The following is a 27,335-nucleotide window of genomic DNA, read 5'->3' as shown; positions in this document are numbered from 1 at the left end:
CAAACTCCAGGATTCTTCCACTTCAAAAAGTAGCAGATCAGGTTTTGGTTCACCCCTCACCTCCAGTTAAAACGGATTCTAAAACTTTTAGGTGTTAAGGCTTCAACAGTCAGTTTCGCCCCACTTTCACATTTTCACATGATAGTTCTCCAGTGGGAACCCATCAGTCCAGTGTTCTCAACTTTCAACCCTTAAGTACCCCCATCAGACTAACTAACCCCAGTGTGCATGACTCTTATCAATTGGAAGATAACCTCCCCACAATTTTGAGAAGATTGTCTTTTCTGTCTTCCACCTCCCAAAACTGTACTCATCATGGGTGCTTCCCTTTTAGGATGGAGGGGGCATTACTAAGGGAAGACTGTTCAAGATACTTGGACACTGTTAAGGATAATCTTCACATCAGCGTTCTGGAGATGAGAGCAGTCTTGCTACTGTTGCAGATATTTCAAGACTCTATGCCAGAAGGTGTGATTTCCGTAGAGATAGACATGTTGGTAGTCTGGTACATCAAACAAGGGAGAACAATATCTTATCTTATATATCAGGAAGCCAGGAGAGTATGGCAGTGTGCTGTGTCTTCCTGTCACTTTCTTATATCAAGGCATATTCCTAGGACTTCCAGCATACTAGCAGACATGTTAAACAGGAACATTCTCCTGTCTCACAAGTGGTTCCTCAGTCAAACAGTGGCAAATTAAATTTTCTGCCACTGGGGCCAATTTTGCTGAAACTTGTTTGCATCCTACCTACACAATAAGTGCAGCAGTTACTTTGCCCTAATCCTTCCTCAAGGTCAGTCACTGAAGGACGCTGTGATCCACAAATGGTCCCTGGGTCTTTCTTTCCAACATTCCCTCTGATTACAGAGTTCATTCAGAAAGCCAGAAGGTGCAAGGCAAAGGTAGTCCTCCTTGCCCCTTATTTTATTTTGCATTTGTTTACCAGGAAACAGTGACTGGACACAGATCCATTTTCAGCGGACGCCCGGGGAGAAAAGCTCCAGTACAGTACATACAACAATGTAGAATACATATGAGACATCTTTATAGCACATGTAAGAAATCAAGCCTACTTCTGAACATACAGGCCAGTAAAGACAATTATTAAAGTACATAGTGCAGCATTATTTAGCATTCATAACAGTGAAATAAATAATTATTTTTTTTGGACATAATGGTAGTTCTGAGTCACAATAGTAGTACTGTGGAGTAACTAACAGTAGGTTAACAAACCTTCCAGGGGAAAAGTAAGACCTTTGACCCTAGAAAGAATCATTGCAGCAGTGATTTGGTATGAGTTATCCTGGGGAGTAGCAAGAGCAAAGCCAGTTATTTGTATAGTGGGGTTTCAGGTGTTTTTTAAATTGAATAGTTGGGGTAGTATTAGTTATTTGTCTTGGTAGTGAGTTCCAGATTTTGGCAATAGTGCAGGCAAAAAGTGATTTACCAGCATCATTTTTGTATTTCATAACATTTGTTAGGTTCTGGTTACTAGATCTTAAGGATCTAGTGGTAATATGGGGCTGGATTAGATATTGGAGTGCTGGGGTTTTGTCAGGTAAGTAGTAGAGCTTGTGAGCTATTGAGAGTTCAGTATGAGTTGCTGGGGTAGTTCAAGCCAGTTGAGCTGCTTAAGGGCTAGACAGTGATGTGATCTATATGGGACTTCAGTAGCAAACTTGGCAATCTTGTTATATCAAGATTCCATTTTGTTTAGATCGGTTTGGCGGAAATTAGTCAAGATGGGGGAGGCATAGAGAAGGATGGATAACAGGTGAGTACTTGCAATAGTAGCTTTGGTATGTTTAGTAATATACTGCTTGTTCGTATAGAGGAGTCCTAGCTTTTTGTTTACTTTCTTGATGGTTTGAGCTATATGGAGGCCGAATTTCAGGTTATTGTCAATTTCTACACCTAGCAATTCAGTGTGAGCAGTTGGAGTGATTTGAATGTTCTCTTTCGAGTAAATGATAAAGCTGTTGTCCAGAGGTGGATATCTACCAGGGCTGAAGAGAATGTTTTTTTTTTTTTTTTGTTTGTTTGTTTTGGGATTAAGAATAAGTTTAATGTTGGTGAACCATCTCTCTGCTAGGGTAGTGTTATTTTGGGTTATGGTTTGAAGTTCATTTAAGGTGTGGGCTGCACATACAAGGGTGGTGTCATCTGTATATTGAAGTACTGAGGCAGTGAGTGAGGAAGAAGAAGAGATCTGGTTAGTAAACAGAGAGAACAGTGTGGGTCTAGGGTGGACCCTTGAGGGATTCCTATGGATACTGGTAGCAGGGGGGAAGCTGGTCTTGCCATAGGACTGCTTTCTGATGGCCAGATAAGTAGCTATTAAACCATGATATATTGGAGGTGCTAAGGTTTAGGGTAGATAGTGTCAAGAAGCATACTGTGGTTTACCATGTCAAAAGCTTTTGACAAGGCTAAGAAAATGGAAGATACTAATAGTCCCTTGTTTCTATGGTGGTTAACTATGTCAGTGAATGATAATAGCGCTGTGGTGATGCTATGGGAAGGTCTAAAGCCATGTTGAGTTTTGGAGAGTAAGTTATTTTTTAGGAGGTACTGCATTAGTTTGGGAATGAACAACTCTTTATAATATTTTGGATAAAGGTGGTAGGATTGTGATTGGGCAGTAGTTGGTGAGTTCCAAGGAGTTGCCTCCTTTGTGCAGTGGAATAATATGAGATGTTTTCCATGAGTTAGGTATCTTGCATTCAGCTAGTGACCTGTTTACGAAGATGGGCATAGGGTAATTATAGCTTCTGCTGATATTTGAAGGAAATCTACAGGTAGGTTATCAGCGGCCAGTGTGGTTGGTTTGAGTTTCTTAAGGAGTTTGGAAATTACTTTAGTGGGAACAGGGTGCAGGGAAAAGCTGGCAGAGTTATTTTGTGTATTAGGGTGGGATGAGGTAGCTACTGGTATGGGGCTACTAGTACTATTTTGGGCATTGGCAAGGGTTTGAACTGTTTTGGTAAAGAATTTGTTAAATTGTGTGGGAATGTTGTCGTGGTTGTTTGGTAATACAGGAGTTGGAGTAGTGGTTTTTCCTGGGTGCATTATATTATTTATTGTGACCCAGAATTTCTTAGGGTTGTGACTGTGTTTGTCTTGTATACTTTTGTAGTAGTTGGTTTTATCAAGTTTAATTCATTTTTTGGCTTTGTTTCGGAGTTCTAGATAGTTGCTGAGCTCAACAAGTTTGGTTCCTGTTTATTTGGCCTCACCTCCTTTGTCCTCCCTGGACACCAGCAAACAGCCAAGATCTCCTGTCCCATCCATCTGGGTATCCTGTCCCACACCCAAAGCCCTTGAAAGTAACCTCCTGGTTTCTCCAATTTTAACTGTGGCCAGAGATACCAGGTTTTCAGACAAAGTATTACACATCCTAACAGCTTCACAGAATCTAGTACCAGGATGGTATAATAAAGTAAATGGAAAAGGGTTTTCTGCTGTGGAGAAGGGCTTAGACCATTTTTCTGCCCCTCTACCTTGAATATTAAACTTTTTATAAAGTTACCAGGCTGTCCAGTATAAAGGTATAATTAGCATCTATTTCAAATGTCCACATTGGCCATAATCAGACACTTATAGCCTCCTTGAAAAGTCTCCAAAGACTTTGAGAGGAACTGTTCTACTTAGACCTCTTGTAAGAGCTCCTGTTCTTCCATGGAGCATTACAGTAATGCCTCAAACTCTTACACAAGTACCAGCATCTTCCATCAACTTAAAATTTTTAACATGGAAAACAATACTTCAGATAAAAAATTATCAGACTTGCAAGCTGTTTCATGCAAACCACCATATTTGGCTTTTCACAAAGACAGAGGGGTGTTCCTAAGACTATATCCTTTTTTTTTTTTTTTTTTTTTTAATCCAAAGATGGTTTTTGAATGGAAGATCAGCCTGCCCATAAATTTTGCATTTTTCCTCCTGAAATTTTCAAGCAAAGGGAAATATACTTTATATTTGCTTGACATTCACAAACAAGTTCATAAGTTTATAGTTGTTCATGGGTGTTTACTGGGCTAACGACCACAAGGGCCTTTGTAAGCCTAGCCATGCATCCAAAATCTCTGACAAGTTCTGATACCCTTGATAAGTGTAAGCATGGGCCTGGTAGATGAACCATTTACAGGTTACCTGTGTCCATTAGAAACATTGGTGCCAAACCAGGGATGAATTTCTGGTTTCCCATCCAGTTGTCCAAGATGCACTTGAATTGAGTTAGGGAAGAACTTTGTTTCACATGGATGGGGAGGCTGTTCCAGAGACGGGTAGTCTCTAGGATACATGCCTCTCTCTCCAGCAGGTCCTGTTTATATCACAGGCAAGGTTTAAGTCTTTAGAATGGGTAATTCTGGTGCTGTTTGTTTTGTGAATGTGGAGGAGGTCCATCAGAGTGGGGTCTGATAATGCCGTGTATACCAGGCATAGATCTCCCCTCAAAAGCCTGTAGGAGACAGAATACAGGGATAGGGCCGTGAGGTGGTCTGCATGGGGAATTTTACTTACGCCCTGTATTCTTTTAGTGAGAAGCCTCTGTGGGCATTCCAATTATTGGATATGCCTGGTTAGGTACATACCATAGGTAGGCATTGTACTCAATGATAGGCCTAATGAATGCCGAATACAGTGGAACATTGACTTCTTGGACTTAGATGCCATACCCTGGTTTATAGGTTATGCAAGATAGAATGATTTCCACACCACTGTAGATACACGATGGTCAAAGGCTAGATTACTGTTTATTTGTGTCCATAAGTCCCTAACTACTGGGTCATCTCTAAGGGGTGTGTTGTCGGTATGGTAGTTACTGGGATACCCAAGGGTACTATTATGCTTTTCTTGGTATTTAGTTTTAGTCTATGGCTCTGACACCAGTGGTTTGTCTGTGTCAGCCCCTCTCGGAGAACATTTGTGTCAGTGTGAGATTCTGTGACAGCTTCTAATTTGCAATCATCTGCAAATCTAGTCAGCCAGAGACCACTGACATTGGCCTTGACTTCTGAGATGTAAATGCCAAAAAAGAAACAGTCCAAGGACTGATCCCTTAGGGACTCCACTTGTGACTAGCCTGTTTGTAGAGATGGACTCCCCAATTCTAACTTCTTGCTTGCTTAGCTATCTTCTCAGAGCAAAGGGCTGTTTATTGCATTCTCCCAAAGTTAAATTATGGCAAAGAGTGTATTAAGATTACCTATTCAAGATTGCTGATGTCTGTCTGTGACATGTTGGGGTTATCTTTATCCAAGTGACCAGCAGCTCATACAACAAGGTCGTTAAAATTCTACAGTTTTTCAACAGACCATGCCTATTGATGAGATTTGTGCTGTTGCCACATGGTCTACTGTCTATTCTGTTGTGTGTCATAAATAAGATGGGCAGTCTACATCACACTTCTTTTGGCTGCGCTGTCCTCAGGCATATCCTTTTTTGATACTCCCCAGGTAATTGGCAGCTGGCGAATGTATCCCAACAGTTGAATTGGGCAAAAATAGACAACACTGGGTACAAAGTTACGTACACGCCATGACAGCAGATCGTGTTGTCCTACTTTTGTCTGGTTCAACATCCTTCTCTCACTCCTCCTCCAAATTGTCACCTATTGTGTCTCGAAGAATGGATGGTGCTCTAGCACCAGATAGCGGCCTCAGCTGGTTTCCTCATTTTCCTTATATTAATATTTTTACATTTAGGTTGATACAAGCATAGGTCAGAGTAAGGTAGTGGCATAAGATTTTTGATCGACTAACTCTGAGGTATTCAGAGGACGAGCGACAATTATGGGTAGAGGAGGAGTCAGATCCCCAAATTTGGAGGTGCTGATACTGGATCAGAATCCTAACAGTGCAACCAGATAAAAATGGGACAACATGGATCTTTTGTTATGGTAAATACATAACATTTGTTTTTGGGCCTAAGCTAGCCACAGAAGCAACTAAAAACTGGTCAGCTTTTAGTTTTCCCCCCAACATTTGAACCAGTGGTAGTATTTATTACATTACCTAAATGTTCTTTTAATTATGGTGTGTGATGAAACTAAGGGCATTAGAAAAGATGCTCAGTGTTTTGAATCCTGTGTAGTAAACAGACTTGAGTAAGAACTATCTGAAGTAACCCTGTGTAAGTGGCTTTCAGAATGTATTGTATGTTATATATAATAAAAAATTGCCTGCTAAACATAAGGCACATTCTGCTAGTTCATTGGCCACTACCCAAAAATCTGTCCCACTGCAACATGGATGACTTTGCATACATTTGTAAGACACTGTAAGTTGGAAGAGATCACCAGTATAATGTTTGCCTTTGGATGTGTGGTCAGCATTATCCTGCCATGATCTACTCATGAGGAGCAGCTAGGGATGCTGCATTACCTATTAAAGTGGATAGACTGGATTGAGTAACATGCAAAATGTATGTACTTGCCATAATACTATAGTTTCATAATCATTGTTAGTCCACTTCAACATGCCTACCGTCTGTTTCTCATTCCTGACTAAAGGGGGTTAGATGAATTCAAAAGAATGCAGAGTTGAGTGTTAGAGTAATGTGGATGCACATATGTGAATGTACTGTGATTTTGTTTACTGAACATTGTGGGAGTTAAGGAGTTAGAGCATGGAAAAGTGCTAAAGGTAAAAAGCTGACTAATGCATGGAGCAGTTAGCCCTGTCTGTTGAAGTGAACGGACATGGAACACAATTCCTATGGTTTGCTGAAGCCATTATGTGTTCAGTCATTTTTGTGTTTGTATTAAATTTTTATGTTTTCATCTTTCTTGTTGCTTAAAATTGCAGACTGAAAATGAATTGTGTTTCTTACAGAATGAAGTATTGGAGTTGCTGCAAAAGAAAAACATCAGATTTTGACAACTTTTTAGCACAAGAAGGATGCACTAGGGGAACACATGTATGGACCAAAAAAGATTCTGTAAGTTATGTAGACCTTTTTTACATTTTATATTTCATTTCTAGCTTGCCTGCTAACAGGTGATCTGATGTTGTCAGTCTTCATCTATTTTTGACTGATGGGTTGGTTCCAATCCTTGGAACCAGTCCAGCCATTAAATAGCTTGCACCAACCAAAACAACTCTCGAGCTAATAACCTACCCATAATGCCCCTTTCTGTGTTACCCCAGGTCTCGATGGCCACTCTTATAGAAAGACGTGTCAGCCTACTCTCTCTCTCTCAGCTAAGTACATGTTAGAAACTATATAATATTTTTTTCCAACTTTGTCTTCTTTAAGTTACCTTAGTAATTTCTAAACCTCATCTACCCTTTTCTTATCGTGTGAGTGTTTATTTCCTTAACCTTTACCATTTAGTATTTCTTGCCTACCATAGCTGGTAGTTTCCCCTCTCTTCTTACTTACTTACAATTAGATAATTTTTCTTGTCATCGCTGATAGGATTCTTTCTCTGTTTGTGAGCGAGTGATTGTGTGTTCTCAAATTTTTTTCCTTGAACTTCTGCCTTTTTTGCTGTAATGGCAGATAAGTCAAAATCGACCACTGGTTTCAAACAGTGCCAAGAGTGCGACAGGAAAATGCCGAACTCTGGTCATGATAAATGTGTATATTGTTTGGGTGTTTCTCATCTAGATCTAGAGTGCTGTATCTGCCAGGGCTTCAGTAATGGAGCCCTGGTAGAATGTAGAAACAAACTCATTCATAAAGGGCTTCTTAAGACCCATTTTGAGGAAGCTTTGTCCACTGCTGACCAGTCTCCTCATTAAAATCTGCTTGTTCGGTGCCAATGTCTCCATTGGCAACGACATCTAAAAAACATAAACACCCTTAACTGGTTCCTCTTCGGAACCGAAATCTAAGCTTCCGAAAATGTTGGAATGCACTGAGTCCTCGGCACCAACCTCTACTTCAGTGCCATCCACACTGACCACAACGCCATCTCCAAAACAACTCCAATGTTGGCACCGGCTTCCTTAGTTACCAAATCGGTACCAACATCTCCTGCGGCTTCGTAGCTCCTACCTTCTGCCCTAGTGCAGAAGACTTGAGACTTTCTTTACATCCAGGACTACATATTCCCCATTGATCTCTTTCTGGGTCAACTTCCTAGCCCTTTTATAGAGAGACCCGAATCTCCCTCTGGATTGTCCATTCACTTCACCAGGAGTCTTTCTGGAGTTGACATAGTGAGGTTGGTGTATCAGCTTCTGACAGCTAGGGGGTCTTCCCCCATCTTTTCAGCCCCCTCTCCCTCCTAGTGCAGGGTAATTCTCTCCCAGACCCCTATGTATACTCCTCCTGTGACCTCTTCTCAGATTTTAGAGCTCTCGACTCCAACCACACAGACTCCAATAGCCTCGGCACCCACAACTTCTTTGTCTTCGGTTCCAGGCATGGCTCTGAATCTTTGGTTGCCAATTGGAACTGATGGGCCCCAGGATCGGACCTCAATTATCGGGTCCAGAGTATTTGAGTCTACTCCTGTATTTGGTTCAGAGCCGACCTTACCACTTCGGGCTGCATTGGCTAGGGGCCCTTCCTCGACTCCAGCTTTGCAGGTGGGTCTCTCGGGGGTGTGTGGTGTGACCCCGGTTCCGAGTTTGTCTGTCTTGATTCCGAGCTCCCATCCCTCCTCAGGGGGGGCCTGCCTTTCAAGCTATGGAGAGGGCTTTGAGTGCTACTTCCCAGATGGCCCCAGTGTTACCAGAGTCTCACCCCTTGACCCCTGCTTACCCAGAGCCTACACCAACCTCCGTATCCGGACAGCGAGCTCCATTATGTCCTTGAACTTTTTGGCACATTTCACTAGGCTCCAGAGGAAAGTGGTCAGATACCCTAGCAGGAGCAGGTGCTGAGGAGTTCCAAGAAAAAGTGGCCTCCCAGTTAGCTACCTTGGAGTCTATTTCTAATTCATCCATGAGGCTAATTCCACATGCAGCCAAAGGTGCAACCAGGTCAGCAGGTTCAGGTGTTGCAATTCAACAACACGCTTAGATGCACCTGTGTGAGTTTATGGAGCCATTCAGGTCTTCCTTCGTCAATGCTCCCTTTGACAGGTCCTCCTTGTTTGGCCCCAAAGTTAAAGAAACTCTATCCAGGTGTTAGAAAGATGGAATGACCCTGTCTGCAGTGGGCATATGTTTTTATGCTCCCCAACAAGCCTATTCCAAGAATGAGGCATGGGAAGATGTGGTTCAGGAAGTCCCAGAGGCCTTTCCAGGACACACACATGGTGCAGACTCCCCTCGGGCCAGAGGGGGAGTTCTAATGGAAGATGCTGTCCTAGAGGCAGAGGTGGCCCCCATATCCAGGGTTCCAGAGAGTCCTTCTCTGGCCAACCCTGTCAGCGCTCCTGAAAGGAGGCTGGATTGCTTGTCTCTGGAGGCAGTCGGAGGAAGATTTTCTTTGCACTAAACAGCCTGGAGGCAAGTAACCACAGATGCCTGTGTGCTAAGAATTATTTTCAGAGGTTACCTTATCCCCTTCATTCTTTATCCAAGAACTCGAGCAAGGCTGCCCGATGTTCCACCCAGTCAGAGGGACCAAGCAGCCTTAGAAATACAAAAGCTGCTAGAAGAAGAGTCATCCAAGATGTCCCACCAGACCAGATACGATCCGGATTTTACTCAAGGTTCTTTTTAGTGCCAAAAAAGACAGGAGGCCTGGAGACCGATTCTGGATCTCAGCATTCTAAACAAATGTGTTCAACATTCCAAATTCCCTAGAGGAAAACGATTGGATGTGCTCTATAGACTTTTAAGATGCGTATTACCGCAAAAAAATGGACAGTCACTCGAGGAGGTTTCTCCGCATCCAGCTAGGAGCCAGTCACTATCAGTTCAGAGCGCTGCTCTTTGATTTCACCACAGCCCACAGGGTGTTCACCAAATGTATGACAGCAGTAACAGCTCACTTGAGACTGCACGGATTCCAGGTGTGGCCATATCTAGACGACTGGCTCATCACTACTTCCACCAGACATCTACTGCTTCAGGCAAGAGAGTTTACCCTGCAATTGTTCCTGCAGCTAGGCATTATGGTCAGACGTACAAACTCTCAACTGACCCCCTCTCTGGATATGGAATTTATCGGAGATTGTATCAACATTCTCTATTGTGTGGCCTCTCTACCTCCCCACAAGGCTAAAGAAAATAAAATCTCAAGTTCATTCTCTCCTGTCCTCAAAGTACAAGCCCTGCTAGTGCTCCAAGTATTAGAGTCCATGGCAACAGTGATCACTGTGGTCCCATTAGCGAGATATCACATGAGATTACTGCAATTGCTTCTTGCGAATCAGTGGTACATTCTATTCCACCCACTGAACCACCCCATACTTATCAGAAGTTGCTGCAAAAAAGACCTGTCCTGATGGATGGAATCCAAACAAATTTTTTTGGGTCGCCCCTTTGTCCCTTCTCAACGCAAAACCATTGTGACCACGGTTGCCTCCCAGATGGGGGGTGGGATGATCTGGGAAAGATAGTCCAAGGCACTTGGTCCCCGATAGAGGCTTATCTGCATATCAGTGTTCTGGAGCCGAGGGTGGTGCTACTAGCATTGCAAGCATTTCACTCTGCCCTACCTCAAAGAAAAATTGCAATTCAGTCAGACAACATGTCCGTAGTCTAGTACATCAACAAGCAAGGGGGAGCCAAATCCTATCCCCTGTGTCGAGAAGCCCTCTGAGTGTGGCAGCGGACCATTTCCTCCAATTACTTTCTGATAGCAATGCACATCCCGGGGAGTTCATTCTGATGCCTCGAGTGGTCTCTCAATCCCAAGGTAGTGAAAAAGATCTCATCACTGAGGCCAGCCTTGCTGTGACCTTTTGCTTTACCCCAAAATAACAAGTGCAGAAGCTATTTTGTCCTTATCCCCCCTCGGGGAGTCCCCAAGAGACTCTCTTCTCCTTGATTAGTCACCAGGTCTCCTATATGCCTTCCCCCTTTCCCTCTGATCCCTTTTTTCCTCAGGAAAGCAGCCAGGTTGAGAAGCAAAGTAATCCTCATTGCACCCTGCTGGCCTCAACTTCACCGTCCATGGATTCTGGACCTAGTTCCAGACCTTCTGTCTCACCCTCAGAGACTGGTGCATCCCAGTCTTCAAAGTCTCAAGCTAACTGCTTGGTTCCTCCAATTCTGTTAGTCTCCCGGTATAATGATATTCCATCCCCAGTACAAAAATTTTTGTTGGCATTCCATAAACCATCCACCAGCAATCTCTACCTTAGTATAAATGGAAGAGATTTTCAATCTGGGCTTGCGATAATAGCCACGATCCCTTTTCAGCCCCAGTGGGAAAAGTTTTACAATTTTTGACCATTCTTTTTGGTAGGGGAGCTTTCGCTTCTACTACTAAGGTCATTCTAGCAGCCATCTCTAACTTTCATAATGGCTTCGGAGATCTACCCTTAATTTCTAACGGACTTTGTAAGGTCTTCCTCAAGGGTACTATACATTTAAAGCCCCCATTTAAAGATCCTCTAGTAGTTTCCCCTTTGAATCAGCAGCTACTTGTGACTTAAAGTTCATCTCTTGAAAAAGGCTTTTACTTAAAGCTATCTCCTGTGCAGGCCAAGTTTCTGAATTGCAAGCCTTATGTTCAAAACCCTCTTACTTAATTTTCCATAAGGATAGAGTTACACTCAGAACAAATCCATCCTTTTTTCTGAAGGTGGTCTCAAGAGTCCAACATTAATCAGGCTATAAACTTAGCTGTCTTCTTTCCAAAATTTTCTAATAAAGGCGAATATTGTTTACACCTGTTAGATATTCACAGACAAACGTTTCTATCTCAACAGAACGGAAGAATTTAGGAGATCAGTACAATTATTTGTCTCCTCCTCTGGTGCAACCTTGGGGAAATCTGGCTCTAAGGTTACCTTGTCAAAATGGTTGAGAGATTGTATTTCTTTCATTTATAACAAAAAGAATCTAAAGCTTCCAGTGTCAGTGAAGGCACATTCCACCAGATCTATGGCTACCTCAGCTGTCTTCCATTCTAAAGCTTCCATGAGGGAAATATGTGCATCAGCAATATGGGCTACTCTGCATACCTTATTGCTCATTACAAATTGGATTTGGTCTCCAGGGGAAGAGCCGCCTTTGGTTCTGTGGTTCTCCAGAATATCCTTCCATAGGGCCACCCAGGATCTAAAGTAGCTGGGGACTCTGTCCCATCAGGCAAGAATAGATAAAGATTGACAACATCAAATAAAAAAGATGTTCTTCATTCCACATTGCTGCAGTCCTAACTATTGGGTAGTCCGCTGTCCAGTCGGCCCGAATACCAAAGTATATGGCTGACGTCGGTCAGGGCGCATTAGACTGACGTCAGTACGTCAGGGTACTAATGCGCATGACCGACGTCATATCCTCAGTCTTTTTTGCCGCATGGTCCGATGCAGAAGCAATTTTGCGAGTGCAGGTTGGCGTTCTGAAAGTTTCTGAAGTCAGAGTTTCAGACCGAATCAAAGTTGGCTAAGTACCCCGTTGGGGAATATTTTGGTTTTTTCTTGCCTCAGTATTTAACCGGATGTCAGAAAAAGTGAATAACTGTATTTCTTGTGGGAAACAGATACCTCATAGGGATTACCATACTTTGTGTATACCTTGTTTAGGGCCTGAGCACGACGTTGTTGGATGCCGCTCTTGTGCTAGATTTAACAAACGCACTATTAAGAGAAGGTTAGACTGTGCCAGGTTAGTGTTTGGGAAGCGTTGTAATTATAAAATGCCGTCGGATGCTCCGGCCGGCTTCGCTAAAAACGCAAAGATAAAGCAGCAAAGCCTAGGGTGGAGGAACCGACAGTCCCAGACGTCGGTTCTTTGGAAGGCTCAGTGGAGCCGGAGGTTTTGCCAGGTATCTCAAAAATCTGTGGACACAGCACTGCCAGGATTTGGACACTGTCATTCAAATAATACCTTGCATTCAAAAGGAATTTTTGTGGTGGGCTCAGGAATGTCACCTAAACAAGGGACTCTCTGTGACCCGGCCAGAGGCAAGTCAGATTCTAACGACAGATGCCTCAGATATTGCTTGGGGAGCTCATCTAAATGGAAAGTGGATACAAGACAAGTGGCCTGCCAGACTACAGCATCTACATATCAACATGAAAGAGATGTTAGCAGTTCAGTTTGCATTAATTGCTTTCAAGGAGTTACTTCTTCCAGGACAGGTGTTGATTCTAACAGACAACACAACTGTCATGTGGTACATCAACAAACAAGGGGGAACACATTCTTACCCATTGTGCAGACAAGCAATGATTTTATGGGAGACTGCGCTCAGTCTGCAACTAACTCTTCAGGCAAGGTTTCTCCGCGCAGCACAGAACTGCTTAGCAGATGTATTAAGCAGACAAATCATGGACCCCCACGAGTGGAAACTGGATCATCATGTATTTCAAGGATTGACAGTGTCATGGGGAACTCCAGACATATATCTGTTCGCTTCTCCACTAAACCACCAGCTGCCAAAGTTTTGCACGAAGGGATTTCATCACACAGCTTGGAAAGTGGATGCTCTTTCTTTCAGTTGGAAAAATCTTCATGTGTATGCCTTTCCACCTCTGCCTCTTCTTCCAAAGGTGCTTCTAAAGGTCAGACAAGACAAGCCAAGGATGATTTTAATAGCTCCAGATTGGCCTCGGCAGCACTGGTACCCATTACTGAGGAGTCTGGTAAGGAAGCCTCCATGGCCTTTACCCTTGATTCCACACCTGTTGTCTCAGAGGGACGGTCATCTGCTCAATGTCAAGCTTCACTCTCTACATCTAACAGCCTGGCATATTCTGTTTTGAAAGATAGCAGGTCTCAGCTTCCTCAACAAGTTTTAAATGTGATTATGGAAGCCAGAAGACCTAGTACAAGGAAAGTGTACGTAGAAAAATGGAAGAGATTTCTGTTTTGGAGTGCAGCAAACAATTTGGAGATTACTGAGCCAAATTTGAGTGTGGCTCTTCAATATCTTACTGAGTTACTGGACAGAGGTTTGTCTTTCTCTTCCATTAAGATTCATGCTGCAGCAATTTCAGCTCACTATGATTGTGACCCACCATTGTTTTCGCATCCTTTGTTCAAGCAATTTCTTAGAGGGGCAAAGAATATAAGACCCCCACGTAGAGCTCCTACTCCTGCTTGGGATCTCAATTTTGTGTTGGAGAAACTTACTCTACAACCTTTTGAGCCTGCGGCTACTGCTGAATTGAAATACTTGTCATGGAAGACTGCTTTTTTGTTGGCCATTACTTCTGCAAGAAGGGTTTCTGAGTTGCAGGCCCTTATGGCAGTGGAGCCTTTTGATTTTTCATAAGGATAGGGTATCTTCGTACTAATCCTTCCTTTATGCCTAAGGTGGTTTCTAGTGTGGCTTTAAACCAAACTATTCATTTGCCTACCTTTTATGCAAATCCCCAAAATAAAGGGGAAAAGATTTTGCACACTTTAGATGTACACAGGCTCTTGCGTTATTATTTGAGCAGGACTAAGGATTTTAGGCAGTCTCAGCAGTTGTTTGTTTCTTTTGCTTTGAGTTCAAAGGGCAAGCCTGTGTCAAAACAAACTATTTCTAGGTGGATTGGGTGTTGCATTACTTTTTGTTATTCCCATCATGGCAAGGAGATTCCAGCTGGGATTCGGCCTCATTCCACTAGGGCTACTGCCACTTCCACAGCATTTCTAAGGGGGGTGGCAACTAAGGATATTTTGGAGGCAGCTACTTGGAGTTCAGTGCATACTTTCTCTAAGCATTATCACCTTCCTCTCTACTCTAAGTCTAGGGCTGGTTTTGCCACAGCTATTTTGCAAGGCATGTTGTCAGTTCCTGCTTCCTTATGATTTGCCAGCCTCCCTTACCTCTGCTTTGGGATTCTACCCAATAGTTAGGACTGCAGCAATGTGGAATGAAGAACATAGTACAGTTTTGTACCTACCATAAATGTAGATGTTCGAGGATCCACATTGCTGCAGTCCAATTTACCCTCCCTCCTTCCCTCTGTGTTTAGGGGTGGTTGTGTAGGTGAGGTTATATTCTGCTGATTGTGTATATATTGTATATATATATATTTTTTGGTGCAGGTATTTTGGGAGTTTTTTGGTTTTTGGCCTTATCTTTTCAGGGTCTTCTGACATCTGGGGCAAGAAAAGACTGAGGATATGACGTCGGTCATGCGCATTAGTACCCTGACGTACTGACGTCAGTCTAATGCGCCCTGACCGACGTCAGCCATATACTTTGGTATTCGGGCCGACTGGACAGCGGACTACCCAATAGTTAGGACTGCAGCAATGTGGATCCTCGAACATCTACATTTATGGTAGGTACAAAACTGTACTTTATGTCTTACCATAACATTCCATCTGTGTTGTCAGTAGTCATCTGTTCTTGGCGTACCGCCCTCCTTCTCCCTCCTATGGATTGCTGGTGGAGCAATCTGTTGTCCTGGGTTTTCTCTTAGGACACTCCTTGAACATGGCTTCTTCATTTGGAACTAGTTTCCTTCTATTGTTCTGCAAGTCTGCAAATTTGATCTGAGGTAATGTAGAGAGGGAGATTATGGGTAGACTATTAGCTCGAGAATGTTTTTGGCTAGTGCAAGCTGTATAATGGCCAGATCGGTTACGAGGATCGGAACTGTAACCTTATCAGTCAAGTATAGATGAAGATCAACAACACAGATGGAAGATAATGGTAAGACATAACTTATTTTTCCTTTTGCTGACATAGACGGACAACATTTAGTTTCATTGTGCTGTGAAGCATTTAGTTTGAGCTTATCTAACCACCGGTATTGTCATTGTCATCTTGGAACATTAACTAGGGAAATCCCTTTTTGCCTCTGTTAAAATTTATAATTTTTGGATATCAGTATAGAAAATGTGTTCATTGTCAGAAGCAGGAATTTTGAAAGTTCTAGTCTTCCTTGAACATATTTTGATTTGGATAGTATGTATGTATGTATGTATGTATGTATGTATGTATTTATTTAATTTGGGCAGAGTGGCAAAGTATGGGTACCATCTGGAGGTGCCATTATTGTTAACATACTTTGCTGATTAAACCTCACCAGTGCTCTAGATTCATTCCTGAATCTCAGTATCTCTACCTCTTTCCAGATAACATGCGTGTACTTAACTCATTACAGCAGTGTGCCTCCAGGTGTTTCAGCAGATACCTCCTGCTGTACCTCTAGGTGTCAAATATTGCTTGTTCATACTATTAATAATTCCAAAACCATGTTACACACGTATCAGAATATTTTATCTTGAAGCATGCATAATGGCAAACATAACTGTATTGATATTTGACTTCTGTTAATGAGTTTTAGAATTGTAAGGTGGTAACTTCAGTTTTTTAAAAGCTCAAGCCACACCCACTGGGACTTAAAGGTGTACACACTCAAAAGAGCTGTACTGGAGGGAATGAGTTAAAGGCAGATTGGCACCTGGCCACAAGGACTAACTTGTTTTGGACTGCGTTTATGTGGTCTATTTGATTGATTTCCAGAGTGAGTGGGCAAGTCCATGTTATCATTTTTCTCCTGGCACGTGGAGCATGTTCTTCAACACTCCATTGTAGAATGCCCAACCGCTGCTCCCCTCCTACATTTTACTGGCTTTAGTGCAGTTACTGTCTGGCTTTAGTGCAGTTACTGTCTTTCCATGGCTGGCTAACCCTGTAACCACCAAGATGTGACATTGATCCCATGTCATCCATATAACAGTTGAGAGCCCTCTTGGATATCAGTTCAACAATGGCCTGCTTACCTGAAAAAGTTAGTCCCTTTTTTTTTTTTTCCAGAACATGTTATGGAAATCACTGTTGACTGACAAGGAGATGTCCTTCAAGGATGCATCTGCAGTCATAACTTATGGGTTGTCCTGCCTCAGGCAGCCCTCGGTCGGCCCGATTCCAAAGTCTGGGTCTGGCTCGGCTGATGTCGCACTTCACCCGACGTCATAGCTCCTGGGGTATAAAGGCATCAGCCGACGCCATTTTCCTCAGTCTTTCTTGCCGCGCGGTGCCCAAAGCAGAAGCTGTTCGCAAGTGCCGGTCGGTCAGATCCAGAGATTTCAGCTACCGAAGACTTCTAAAAAAGCTAAGTACCCCGTTTGGGACTCTTTCTTGCCTCAGCCGATGTCAGAAAAAGTAAATAATTGTTTAACTTGTGGGAAACAAGTACCTCATAAGGATTTCCATTCTTACTGCCTTCCTTGCTTAGGCCCAGACCACGACGTATCAGCTTGTTTAGCCTGTGCTTCCTTCAACCGACGGACACTTAGACGTCTGTCGGAGTTTGCAGAAATGTTTTTTGGTCCCGCTTTTGCATATAAAATGCCGTCGGAGGCTCCGACTACTCATTTAGCTAAAAAACGCAAGGAAAAGGACCGACACTCACGGCCCACGGTTTCGGCTGAAACCACGGTTAGGCCTACCGCGAGTATCTCGGTTTCGGCTGTAACCGAGTCCTCGGTCCTTCCTTCGGCCGCAAGCATGCCTCCGACAACCGAGACCACAGAGGCCCCGGCTGAGTCGGCTACAGAAATTCCTACCGAAGAAGCAGGCACACAAGAATTGTCCAACACCATTCCGTTGGACATTTCTACTCCTGCACGTGGGGCAGCTAGACCCCCTGCTTCTATGTCTATTAAGGCCTTCTCCAGGACTAAAGCAGCTAAACTTTCCAAGGCCTTACCTACAAAAGCTCCCCCTCACAGACCTCCCTCAAGTTCTCAGATTCTCAGCCTTGCTGAGGACCTTATTTCTTTGATCAGAGGATCCCAACCTCATCCAGACAGGGCCTCACAACCCCCGCCTGAAAAAAGGCCTAGGACTGAACCCCCTGAACCTCTTTCCTCTGACTATTCCTCGGATGGATCAGATTTATCGGACTATCAGGAAGGACCATACTCACCTTTTGAGGATTCGGATGCAGAAGACTCCATTCCTTCTGCCTCCCCTCCAGAAGAATTTTCATTTGGGCAAACTCTACATTCAATGAGGGAACATTTCCAATGGCAGGGTCAGGATTTTTCTGATTCTAGGAAAAGGCTAAGGACTTTTTTACACTTACCACAGCATAGGCCTTTAGCCATACCACCTGTACTATCAGTTGATGATGCATACAATGATGCCAGTTCAGCCCCTGATTCTCTTCCCCCGGCCCCTGCCAAACCTGACAGATATTACAGGGTCCCGGATTCTCACTTCCACTTGTACAAGGCCCATGCTGCAGACCCAGAAACCATTTCTCAGGGCCCCAAGGGTGTTGCAGCTGCCTCTGCCAAAAACCCCCTACCCTCTGAAAGAGAATCAAGAGCATTAGAGAGATGGGGTAAAAAAGTTTATACATCTGCTACTCTTTCTGCCAGGGCTTTAAACTGTCAATTTCACATGATACAGTACCAGGAATTTTTGTTAGATCAGCTGAATAAAAAGCTTTCCTCTCCTGAACCTTTAGACCGTAAGTCCCTTCAGGAGTTTGGTACACAATTCTCAGCAGGTCAGTAATCATTTTTTTAAAATGTGGCTATGATGCACTGGAGGCTTCATTTAGATCAGCTATGACTGGAGCAGTGATTCGAAGACATGCCTGGCTAAAAGAGCAATCCTTGACAGACCATGTTAAGTCAAAACTCCTAGATGCCCCTATGGAGAAACAAAGTTTATTTGGCTCCCCTGCACAGGAGGTACTAAAGAAAGTGGAAGAAAAAGCAAAATCTGTGCAAACAGTTAAGGATTTTCTGCAGGTCCAACCTCCGAGGTTCAGCAGAAATTGGCCTTCAAAGAATTGGTCCTTTCCAGACACCTCCAGAGCACAGAGAGGCAGAAATAGACGCCCAAGAGGCAGAGGTCAATCAAGGGGTGCCTACAGGGGCCGTCAGTGGCAACCTGACAACCAGAGGAGTGCCTCCACAGCTGCGACTGCAACCACTTCCACAGGACAGACACTGACTTGGCTCTGATTCCGCCTACCAGGGAACAATTGGAAGCACCCTTGGGTGGAAAGTTAGCTTTATTTTCAAAAAACTGGCATTGCATTACAGGAGACAAATGGACTTTGCAAACAATAGACAAAGGCTACAGGTTTCACTTCCACACCTTACCAAAATAGAGAAGAATGCCAAACCTTCCACCAAGCCAGAAGTCAGAGGCTCTAAAACAAGTCATCAACTTGCTAAGGATAAGAGCAATAGAAAAGGTACCATCTATGGAACAAGGCCAAGGATTTTACTCCAGACTATTCCTTGTACCAAGAAAAGAAACTCAATGGAGGCCTATTCTCGACTTGTCCGCACTGAACACATATCTCATTGTACCAAAATTCAAGATGCTGACCCTACAGCAACTTCTTCCCATGTTGGGCAAGGAGTCTTGGCTGGTGACTCTATATCTCAAGGAGGCATACATGCACGTCCCTATACGACCAGATTGCAGAAGACACCTCAGATTTCTTGCAGGATCAGAGCATTATCAATTCTCAGCATTGCCCTTTGCCTTATCTACTGCGCCCAGAGTATTCACGAAATGCCTGGCATCAGTAATTGCACATTGCAGGCTTCAGGGAATTCAAATCTACCCATACCTGGACAACTGCTTAATACAAGCGGACAACAAGACAAAAATAATAAAGGATTTGGCCTATGTCATACAACTGCTGCAAGCCTTGGGATACACAGTCAACATACAGAAGTCAAGACTAGTGCCATCCCAAAGGATAACATTTTTGGGTGCAGAACTGGACACAATAACTCAGATGGCTTTTCTCACAGAAGAAAAACAAAAACAACTTCCAGTCTACTTCACGGCATTGACAAGACAAACTCAGCTCACTGCAAGGAAAGTCCTGCAGGCCCTGGGTTACATGGCATCCTGCATAATCTTGATCCCACATGCCAGACTGCATATGAGAAAATTACAATGGTACCTAAGAAATGTATGGTCTCAACACAGGCACAGTCTAGAAACCATGATACCAATCATTCCATGCCTGAAAAAGGAATTCCTGTGGTGGGCTCAGGCCTGCCAGACCAACAGAGGGTTGCCTTTCCACAAACCACAACCAAAGCAGACCATCACCACGGACGCCTCAGACCTAGGCTGGGGCGCACACATGGAAGACAAGTGTATCCAAGGCCTATGGTCCCAAGACCAGCTGAATCTACACATAAATCTAAAGAAGATGCTGGCAGTGAAGCATGCAATAGAGGCATTCAAATCATTCCTCCAGCAAGGACACCTGCTGATAAGGACGGACAATACCACAGTCATGTGGTACATCAACAAACAGGGAGGCACACATTCCTACCCTTTATGCCGGATGGCAATGGAACTGTGGAACCTAGGCCTGAATCTCAACATTCAACTGCAGGCCAGATTCGTACCAGGAAAAGAGAATTCACTAGCAGACAAATTAAGCAGAACTACCATGGATGCTCACGAATGGATGCTGCATCCAGATATCTTCAAAACCATAACAAAGAAATGGGGAATGCCAGAAATAGACCTGTTCGCCTCCCCACTCAACCACCGACTGAAGAAATTCTGCTCAAGAGAATACCACCCACAAGCCTAGAGTGTCGCCTCCCTTTCTTTCAGTTGGAGGGCCCTGACAGTTTATGCCTTTCCACCTCTCCCATTGATGTACAAAGTTCTACTGAAGATCAGGGAGGAACAGCCAAGGGTAATTCTGATAGCTCCAGACTGGCCAAGGCAACATTGGTACCCGCTACTGAGAAGCATGTCTCGGACGAACCCGTGGCCTCTACCTCTATGGCCTTTACTTCTAACACAGAACAACTACAAGACCCTGCATCCAAACTTGAAAACGCTGCACCTAACTGCCTGGAAAATTGCATAAAACAAAACCAACCTGTTTTATCTCAGAGGGTCAAGGACATTATCCTGGAGGCTCGCAGACCCTCCACAAGGAAAACATACTCAGCCAAATGGAAGAGATTCCTCATTTGGAGTGCATCAAAGGGAACAGATGTCACGCTTGCAAACCTAGCACACTTCCTAGAATACTTAGCAGAACTGTTACACAATGGCCTGTCCTATTCTTCCATTAAGATTCATGCTTCAGCAATTTCAGTAGAGTACAACATGGATCCTCCTATCTTCTCTCAACCTGTCCTCAGACAATTTCTAAAAGGGATCAAAAATGTAAAACCTCCAAGGAAACCACCTCTGCCTGCATGGGATCTCAATTTTGTGCTGGAAAAATTAACACTTCCCCCTTTTGAACCAGCTGCATCAGCAGACTTACAGTTCTTATCTTGGAAAACTGCCTTCCTTCTAGCAATCACTTCAGCAAGAAGGGTATCCGAGTTACAGGCATTAATGGCAGTACAGCCTTTCCTTATCTTTCACCAGGATAGAGTGTCTCTGAGAACCAATCCTACTTTCATGCCAAAGGTGGTATCCAGGGTATCCTTGAACCAAGCTATTCATTTACCTACGTTCTTCCCTAACCCACAGAACAGGGGGGGAAAGCTACTACACACCTTGGATGTACATAGACAACTGCGATACTATCTGGACAGAACTAAGACCAGCAGAAAAACTGACCAGCTTCTGGTAGCATATGCAACAGGAGTGCAAGGAAAAGCAATTTCCAAACAGACAATTTCAAAATGGATAGGAAATTGCATTCGATTCTGTTACTCTTTTCATGGAAAGACAACTCCTGAAAATATCAGGCCTCACTCCACAAGGGCTACAGCCACCACTACAGCTTTCCTACGAGGAGTGGCTACCAAAGACATTTTAGAAGCTGCTACTTGGAGCTCCGTGCATACATTTGCCAAGCATTACAATCTTCCTTTATACTCCAGATCCCGAGCAGGCTTTGCAACTGCAGTTTTACAAGGGATCTTAACTACACCATCTTTATCTTAGTGCCTCCTCCCCAGTTTGGCTATGGTATTCTACCCATATGTTATGACTGCAGATGCATCCTTGAAGGACATAGTACAGTTTTGTACCTACCATAAATGTAGATGTCCGATAGGTATGCATCTGCAGTCAGGATTACCCACCCTCCTTTCCCTCTGTGGTATTCCTAGGGTGCTTACCCCTCTTTCAGCTAGCTGGGGGAATCTATTATGGTGTATTTGTTTGTATGTATATATATATATATATATATATATATATATATATATATATATATATATATATATTTTGTTTGCTACTGTTTGGAATTTTCAACATTTATCCAAATTTAGCCTTCCTAGAGGGCACCTGGCATCTGGGGCAAGAAACACTGAGGAAAATGGCATCGGCTGATGCCTTTATACCCCAGGAGCTATGACGTCGGGTGAAGTGCGACATCAGCCGAGGCCAGACCCAGACTTTGGAATCGGGCCGACCGAGGGCTGCCTGAGGCAGGACAACCCATATGTTATGACTGCTGATGCATACCTATCGGACATCTACATTTATGGTAGGTACAAAACTGTACTTTCTGTGTGTTCTGTGCTGCCTGGCATCCACCATACTGATAGTGCTGATAGCAAAGTCTTCACGTGAGGAAACTTCAGTGGTACCTAAAGAATACCTTGGACCAGCATGGTTACTACCTGGAGCAGCACTGTCCATTACCTGGGGGCTTACCATCCCAGTACTGTCCTATGTAAGAGGAAATTGGAGTGATGGACACACTTAGAACAAGTGCATGTCCTTCAGGCTGCTTCTCTAAATCAAATCTTAACCACTGACACTTTAACATGGCATTGGGGAACCTATACCAAGGACATCAGAGTGCATGCCTGTGAGCTTCACATAAACTAAAAAGAGATAGCAGTATTTCAGGTTCTCAGACACTACAGGGCAGTGTAGAAAACTGGAATCCTGCTTGTTATAACAGGTAACACTGCAGTTATGTGATAAATAAGCAAAGTGTGGGAAACATGCAAACTATGCATTCTTGGGAAGAGGCTCTGTAATAGTCTCCTCCTGATGATTACCTGTATACCAGCTCGAAAGAAGTTCATGGCAAATTACTTAAGCAGAGCCTCAGCTGATCCACCCAAAGATGCTGGATAGATGAATATATTCCTAGATGCGAATAACATGTATCAAAAACAGACTTGTTTGCTTCTGAGTGACCTGAAACTGACAAAATTATGCTCCAGTGTTTCAGTCCGACAGGCTTAGGCTGTGGATGCATTCTCCCTAAATTGGATGGGTCGGTTTTTCTGTGCCTCCCTTATTCTTATTTTTCTGGATAATTCAAGAAGTTGAAGGAGTAAAGGTCAGTGATTACCCTGATTGCCCCATTCTGACCCATGCTGTAGCGGCTCTCCCACTTTATTCAAATGGTAAGGGGTAAAAAAAAAACTTAGTGTTACTTCAGTGCCTCCTGTTGCAATCCACGGGTCCCTAATGTTGCTCATACTGTCCCTTAGTCAGACTAGAAGCTTGGAAGGTGTAACCCTGCTACCCTTTGTCACTTTTTTTCCCCTAACATCCTTTAAAAAAAAAAAAAAAAAAAAAAAAAAAAGGAGACTCCAAGAATGGGGAAATTTGTCTAAATGAAGTTTTTCCCTCCGGTGCCACAAGAGGAGGCAACGCCCACAGTATAGGTATTCTTTAGGTTCCTAAACATTTGTTTGAACCATTTTGTTTCGTTTTAGTGCTTGTTTTTGTGAAGGTGCATTTCTGGGCCATTTCTTTATTCCTGACTGACTCTCACTGGCATCCTAACCCCTAGTGAAAAAGTTCCTGAGTGGCCTTTTCCAACAGAAGTCTCCTAGGAGAAAATGGCCCTAGTTTGGACATCAGTTTTATGTTAGAAAAATTGACCTTATTACCATGTGACCCAGCTGTTTCTGCACCACTGACATTCTTTACTTGGAAAGCAGTATTGTTGATATCCTTGTCACCCCTGTTAGGATGGTATACTTCTCAACTGTCCATATTTTCACTGAATGTCCAGGTTTATGTCTCATGTTTTTGGACAGTTCCTTATAAAACTTATGGTTTATGGCAAATCATTGAAGTCACTAAATAATGACATACATTCCAATTTCAAGCATCATACTCTTCATAAAATGCATTCTAATGCAAAACCAGTTATTCTGTCAACTTTCCAAGTTTCTGAGAACAAAATTAAAAAGTTGTCATTGATTTGGGGCTCTTGCCTCCCTCCCCCATTATTTTTGACGTTGTCCAGATTTTTTGTGCTTTGAGTATGAGAGGTATGTGTCTGAACTACTAACATTCTTATGAAAGGAGACTTTCCTGCAGTTCCATAAAGACCGGTTAACCCTGTGTAATGTATTATTTCTCTGTTATGCCAAAAATCATTGCAAAAATAGCTCTTAATGAAGCTGTTCAACTTCTGTTTGTTTTCCCTTCATCCTCAGTATAAGGAAGAGAGGATCTTGCAGTCCCAGGAAGTGCATAGATAATTGAAATACTACCCAGACAAGTCTGAAGCTTTCAGAAAAATCAGCTGTTTGTCTTCTTTTCAGAAGCCAAGGAAGAGTTGTCGGTGGCTAACTATAATGTTGGACTGCACAAGACAATCTGACAGTCTATTAACTTTCCCAGTAATTCCCTTTCCAGATCTTTTAGGAAAAGGTTAGACCCCATTTCGGAAAGGAATACTGCAACTAGTACAGCCTTCTGTAAAGAGATTATGCTCATGGCATCCTAGAAGGAGCTACATGGTCCACAGCTTTTGATAACACTACAAGTTTAATGTGGTATGTAGGGCAAGGAATGGGATTGCTTTCACTATCCTGACAGCCATCTTCCATTCTTAATCCAGACACTAAAGCCAAACACGCACTGTGATTGGATGCACTTTGGGTATCTTCTGTATAAGTTATGACTGCACCAGTGTCCCATATGAAGAGCATGCTGTTATATAGGCAACTTACTAAAACTGCACCCCAGTGGTAGGGCAAGCCAGTAGGCTTGAACGTAGATGTGGATGTCCTTCTGTATCACTGTTGCAGTATTCTTAACAGTAGGGATTTCTTACCCAGGTCAACATTCAGCCAGCATACCAAAGCCTAATGATCTTGTATTCACCATACATCACACCTATGCTCCCCAAACAGAATTTGGGGAGTAAGTGATGTACAGACAAAGTTACCCAGAATTTCCCCAGTCCGTACGCCATTTTTGCCTATTTTTGCTTATGTCAACCAGGAAGGAAAAATGTCAATCTGGGATGCAGGATTCAGACAGTGCCAATGTTGGCCTCTCTTCCACCTCCAAAAGTTTTTCATTGATAGCCTTCTTTCAGTCTCTTCTTCATCTGACTGCCATTCCATCCAGAAAGTTTCTTCAGGCCCTGTGATTTATAGCCTCTTCTGTTTCAGTGCTTCCTCTTGCCAGACTACATATGCGGAAGCTTCTGTGGTAACCCAAGTCAATTTGGCTGCAGCACTGCCACCCTCTGGATTTCAGTGTACCTGTCTTTCCTAAAGAACAAACCACAAAACAGAACATAAAATATATCCACAACAAAGCCAGTAATAAAATTGGTAAAACCAGGCTGGAACTTCAGTGAAGCTCTTCCCTGGTGTTACCAGTTTTATCACTGGCTTTGTTGTGGATATACCTGTCCTTCTTGTCTAAAGAAATAAGTGGTGGATTCAACAGTTAGCTGCCAACCCAGGCCTTACCCTGTCAGCCTCCAGTCCCTTCTCAGGAGCTCTCCACTGCTACCTCAGACATGGGGTGGGGGGCTTCTTTTTGTTACCTTAAAGTTCAGGGTTTCTTATCCCACCCCCCCACCCCCAATCAGAAGTCAGACCATTTCAGCATCAAAGAGATGAGATCTATGATTCTAGCCTTTCAAGCTTTTCACCCCATGTTCTCTCTAGGTCCCTTGAAGATGTACACAGCCAATACTACAGTGATGTTATATGTCAACAAGCAGGGAGGCACAGGCAGCTCTGTCTTCTATTCCAGAGTACCATGCCACATGAAAGATGGACATCCTTTCTTTTCCTTGGAAGGGAATGTTTCTTTATGCTATCCCTCCTCTTCTTCCATGAGTCCTGCGGAAGATTCAGCTGGATTCCCCAAACATCTTGCTAGTGACTTACTTTTGGCCAAGACAGTATTGTTCCCTCCACTTAATGCAAGACAAAAGGATCTGTCATCCATCCTCACTTGTCCACTCTTCAACTGACATTGTGGGTAATAGGGATTTGATCCCTTTCAGGCATATATTTTTCTGAAGGTGTGCTCAGGGTTTTACAAGAGACAAAGAAACCCTCAACCAGAAAATCTTGTATGTCCAAATGGAAAAGATTTTCTGTCTGGTGCCATGCTCGTAACCAGGACCCTTTTTCAATGGGGGTCCATTTGGTCCTCTGTTGTGTGAGTTCATAGGTTCATACTAGGCTATCTGCCCTAGGGCATTTATAAGCCTAGCCAGAATGTGTTTGGCTTTCGCCACCCATTTTAAATTTATTTTGCTTTGCCCTTTTTCGAGGTTAGTATACTGTGCCTCTGTCTAACAGTGACACAGAAGTGATACCCAGGGTAAACCTACAATCTCCCATCCACTCATCAAGATTCCTCTTGAAGAGAGTCAATGAGGGACTCTGCCTAACCTGGACTGGGATTTTATTCCAGAGTGAAGGGAGCCTCTGGGTTATGAATCTGTCCCTCCAGCATGTCCTATTTATTTCAGTGCTGAGGTTCAAGTCTCTCGAGCGCGTAGCTCGATGGGATTTGGATTTTCTGAGGTGCAGCATGTCCATTAATTCCGGGTTGGACATGGCTTTATACGTCAGGCACAGATCGCCCCTGAACAGGTGGTATGCCACTGAGTAGAGCTGGAGTTTCTTTAACCGGGCAGCATATGGCATCTGTTTGAGCCCTTTGATCCTCTTGGTGAGGTACTTTTGTGGTATTTCCAGTTGCTGCAGGTGTCTGGTAAGATACATCCCAAAAGGGGTATTGTACTCAATTATGGGCCTGATGAGGGATGAGTAAAGAGGCACGATGACCTCCCCTGATCTAGATGTGAATCCCTTCATGATTAGGTGGGCTATATAAAATGTTTTTCTAACCAGTCTGGCCTGGCCTATTCTTCTGTAAAGACCCATTTGTCAGCCATTTCTGCTTGTCTGCCTTTGAATCATCCTTTGGCTTCTTGTTTTGAGGTCAAACAAAATTTTAAAGGTGTCCTGCATATTAGGCCTCCAAGGAAACATATTCCTCCTCCTTGGGACCTTAGTTTTGTTTTGTAAAAGAAATTAATCCAGCTCCTTTTGAGCCTGCAGATTCTGCTTCTTTCCATCATTGTATCTGGAAGACTGTTTTTTGCTGGCTGTTACTTATGCTCTGAGAATTTCTGAGCTCCAGGCCCTTATGGCCATT

The 27,335-nt window shown here is 43.4% G+C and overlaps 1 protein-coding gene across 1 annotated transcript in view; it reads left to right on the top strand.

Moving 5' to 3' along the window:
• Positions 1 to 27,335, top strand: part of CHORDC1 (cysteine and histidine rich domain containing 1) — a 1,140,261-nt gene that overhangs the window by 762,268 nt on the left and 350,658 nt on the right. The window contains exon 8 of the mRNA XM_044072202.1: positions 6,839 to 6,944. Coding sequence (XP_043928137.1) covers positions 6,839 to 6,944 — 106 coding nt within the window. The remainder of the gene's footprint in view (positions 1 to 6,838; positions 6,945 to 27,335) is intronic.

The sequence above is a fragment of the Protopterus annectens genome, chromosome 5.part0, assembly GCF_019279795.1.
Source record: "Protopterus annectens isolate FY-2018-M chromosome 5.part0, PAN1.0, whole genome shotgun sequence".
Taxonomy (NCBI): Eukaryota; Metazoa; Chordata; order Ceratodontiformes; family Protopteridae; genus Protopterus; species Protopterus annectens.
This window is presented reverse-complemented; position numbering and strand designations above follow the sequence as displayed.